This window comes from Pundamilia nyererei, unplaced genomic scaffold (genome assembly GCF_000239375.1).
Source record: "Pundamilia nyererei isolate P.nyererei 1_Seehausen unplaced genomic scaffold, PunNye1.0 scaffold00050, whole genome shotgun sequence".
Lineage (NCBI taxonomy): Eukaryota > Metazoa > Chordata > Actinopteri > Cichliformes > Cichlidae > Pundamilia > Pundamilia nyererei.
The window spans coordinates 2,001,936-2,003,848 of NW_005187451.1; the positions used below are offsets into that span (position 1 = coordinate 2,001,936).

At 42.4% G+C, this 1,913-nt stretch overlaps 1 protein-coding gene across 3 annotated transcripts in view; it reads right to left on the reverse strand.

Annotated features, from left to right (window-relative positions):
- The window catches only part of gtpbp3 (GTP binding protein 3, mitochondrial), a 17,643-nt gene that overhangs the window by 2,744 nt on the left and 12,986 nt on the right, over positions 1 to 1,913 (reverse strand). For all 3 annotated transcript variants that reach the window (XM_005733167.2, XM_005733166.2, XM_005733165.2), the window contains one exon: positions 1,241 to 1,406. In XM_005733167.2, coding sequence (XP_005733224.1) covers positions 1,241 to 1,406 — 166 coding nt within the window. The remainder of the gene's footprint in view (positions 1 to 1,240; positions 1,407 to 1,913) is intronic.

The following is a 1,913-nucleotide window of genomic DNA, read 5'->3' on the forward strand; positions in this document are numbered from 1 at the left end:
CTTTGCCCATCACAGGGCTCAGCTGTCTTTATGTGGTGTAGAAACATAAACTGTTTATGTAAAGTTAATGTGAAAGCTTTAAGGTTTTAGCCCTTTCATTAGCTCGCACACTGAACTGACATTGAAACCTTGTTAGAATTTCAGCCTTGTTCTACATCAGCTACCTGAAGCCACCTGCCCGACTAGTTTACACAAGTTTGATCTGGTCTAATATATTTAAAAACCTGCTGTAGTCTAAATAAGCCTACTTCCTGCCGTCCTACCACCTCACCTCCCTAAAGAGGCACGAATGAGTCATAGATAACACCGTTCAGGATGTGTCCTTCATTTTTGGTTTAAGTACGCTGTGGCGCAGCCTGTGCTTGAGACCTTGATAACCTTGATCTCTTCTATAATTTCAGGTTCGTTTCCAATATTTCTAAAACTAATATTAGGGAGAAAGTCTGTCGTTAAATCAAACACACTCGGTGTGCAGATGTTTTATTAACACTTGGCACTAACGACTCGACTTTAGCTTCCGTTAACACTGTAGAGCCCAGCGCTATCTCGTTTGGCGGGCATGCATGCACTGCAACCAGCTTTAAGTTATAATTGTCAAACAGAAGATTTTCTGTGTGCCTCACCTGCTTCCTCGGGGCTCCTACCAGCCTCTACTCTTGACCTGTTTCTTTATTCTCTGTGCCGTTTGCATGTTTCCTCTGTTTGCTATTTATTCCTCATGTCTTTACTAGTTTACTATTTCTATGTGGACTCATGTGGAACTTCTAAACTTGTTTTAAAGCCTTCGCGGCTCCATCACGGCGGATACTGTTTTCTATTTTTGAGTCTGACTGCAGAGATGTATGCGTTGTCATGCTGAATGGCCTGATACTGTATGTTCATCTCTCCTACACACGAAACTTCTCGACGGTACAACGAGGAAAGGGGACTCTTCGTTACGCAACCTCCTGAGAGTGTTTGCACTGTGTATTTATAACTAGCATCAATATAAACTCTGGGGTAGGACAGACATTACAGAAATGACTTATTTCTTCCTTTCTTTGTTTCCAGGGTCACTTCGCATTGGTCTGCAGGCCAATATGTTCTGTTAAATCATACATAATGCAGTACTTTGCAATAAATACTCGCTTGCATTCCTGTCCTGTGCAAGTATTCGAACATCAGTCTTCATTTCTTTCTATTAACATGAAAGCAAAACAATGCAACAGAAGTCCAACTTTAAGAGGTTTCCATGCGCTACCTTTCCCGAGCGCGGCGGACGCCCTCTCTCTCCACCAGGTCCGAGCTGTCTCTGAGGCCAGCTGTGTCACTCAGGAGGACGGGGAACCCACCGAGGTCCAGAGCCGTCTCCACCACATCTCTGGTGGTGCCAGCAATGGGAGACACAATGGCTGCAGGTCTCTGACCTGGAATACAAAATGTTTTTAAATGTTAATGAATAAACTTGCCTGTCACAAAAAAACAAGCATTGTGTGCATTTCTCAAAGTAATAATTTGGTCATTTCATCACCTGCAATACAGCAGATCATGTATAACCAGAGAAATCTCCCGGGTCTAATAACGCTGACATATCTGTGCTTCTGGGTGTGAGCTCGAGCCACCGGAGCACGAATCAGAGCAGGAAGGACTTTATCTGACATCTGTCAAATACACCGATCGCTCTGATACGAAGACATCCGAGCTTCAAGACCGGAGAGCTTACATTAAAAGGTTCGACATTATGTCAGGAAACATGTCCTCATATTACAAAACACCAAACATATACATAATTAGAGAGAAGCGGAACATTTAAACTCTACAGAAGCGTATCTAACAAATGTGAAAATATTACTTTCATCTTAAATGTTTTTATTCTTTTAAGTGTTTATTCTACAAATTAGGGCTGCCACGATTAGTCGACTATCAGAATCGTC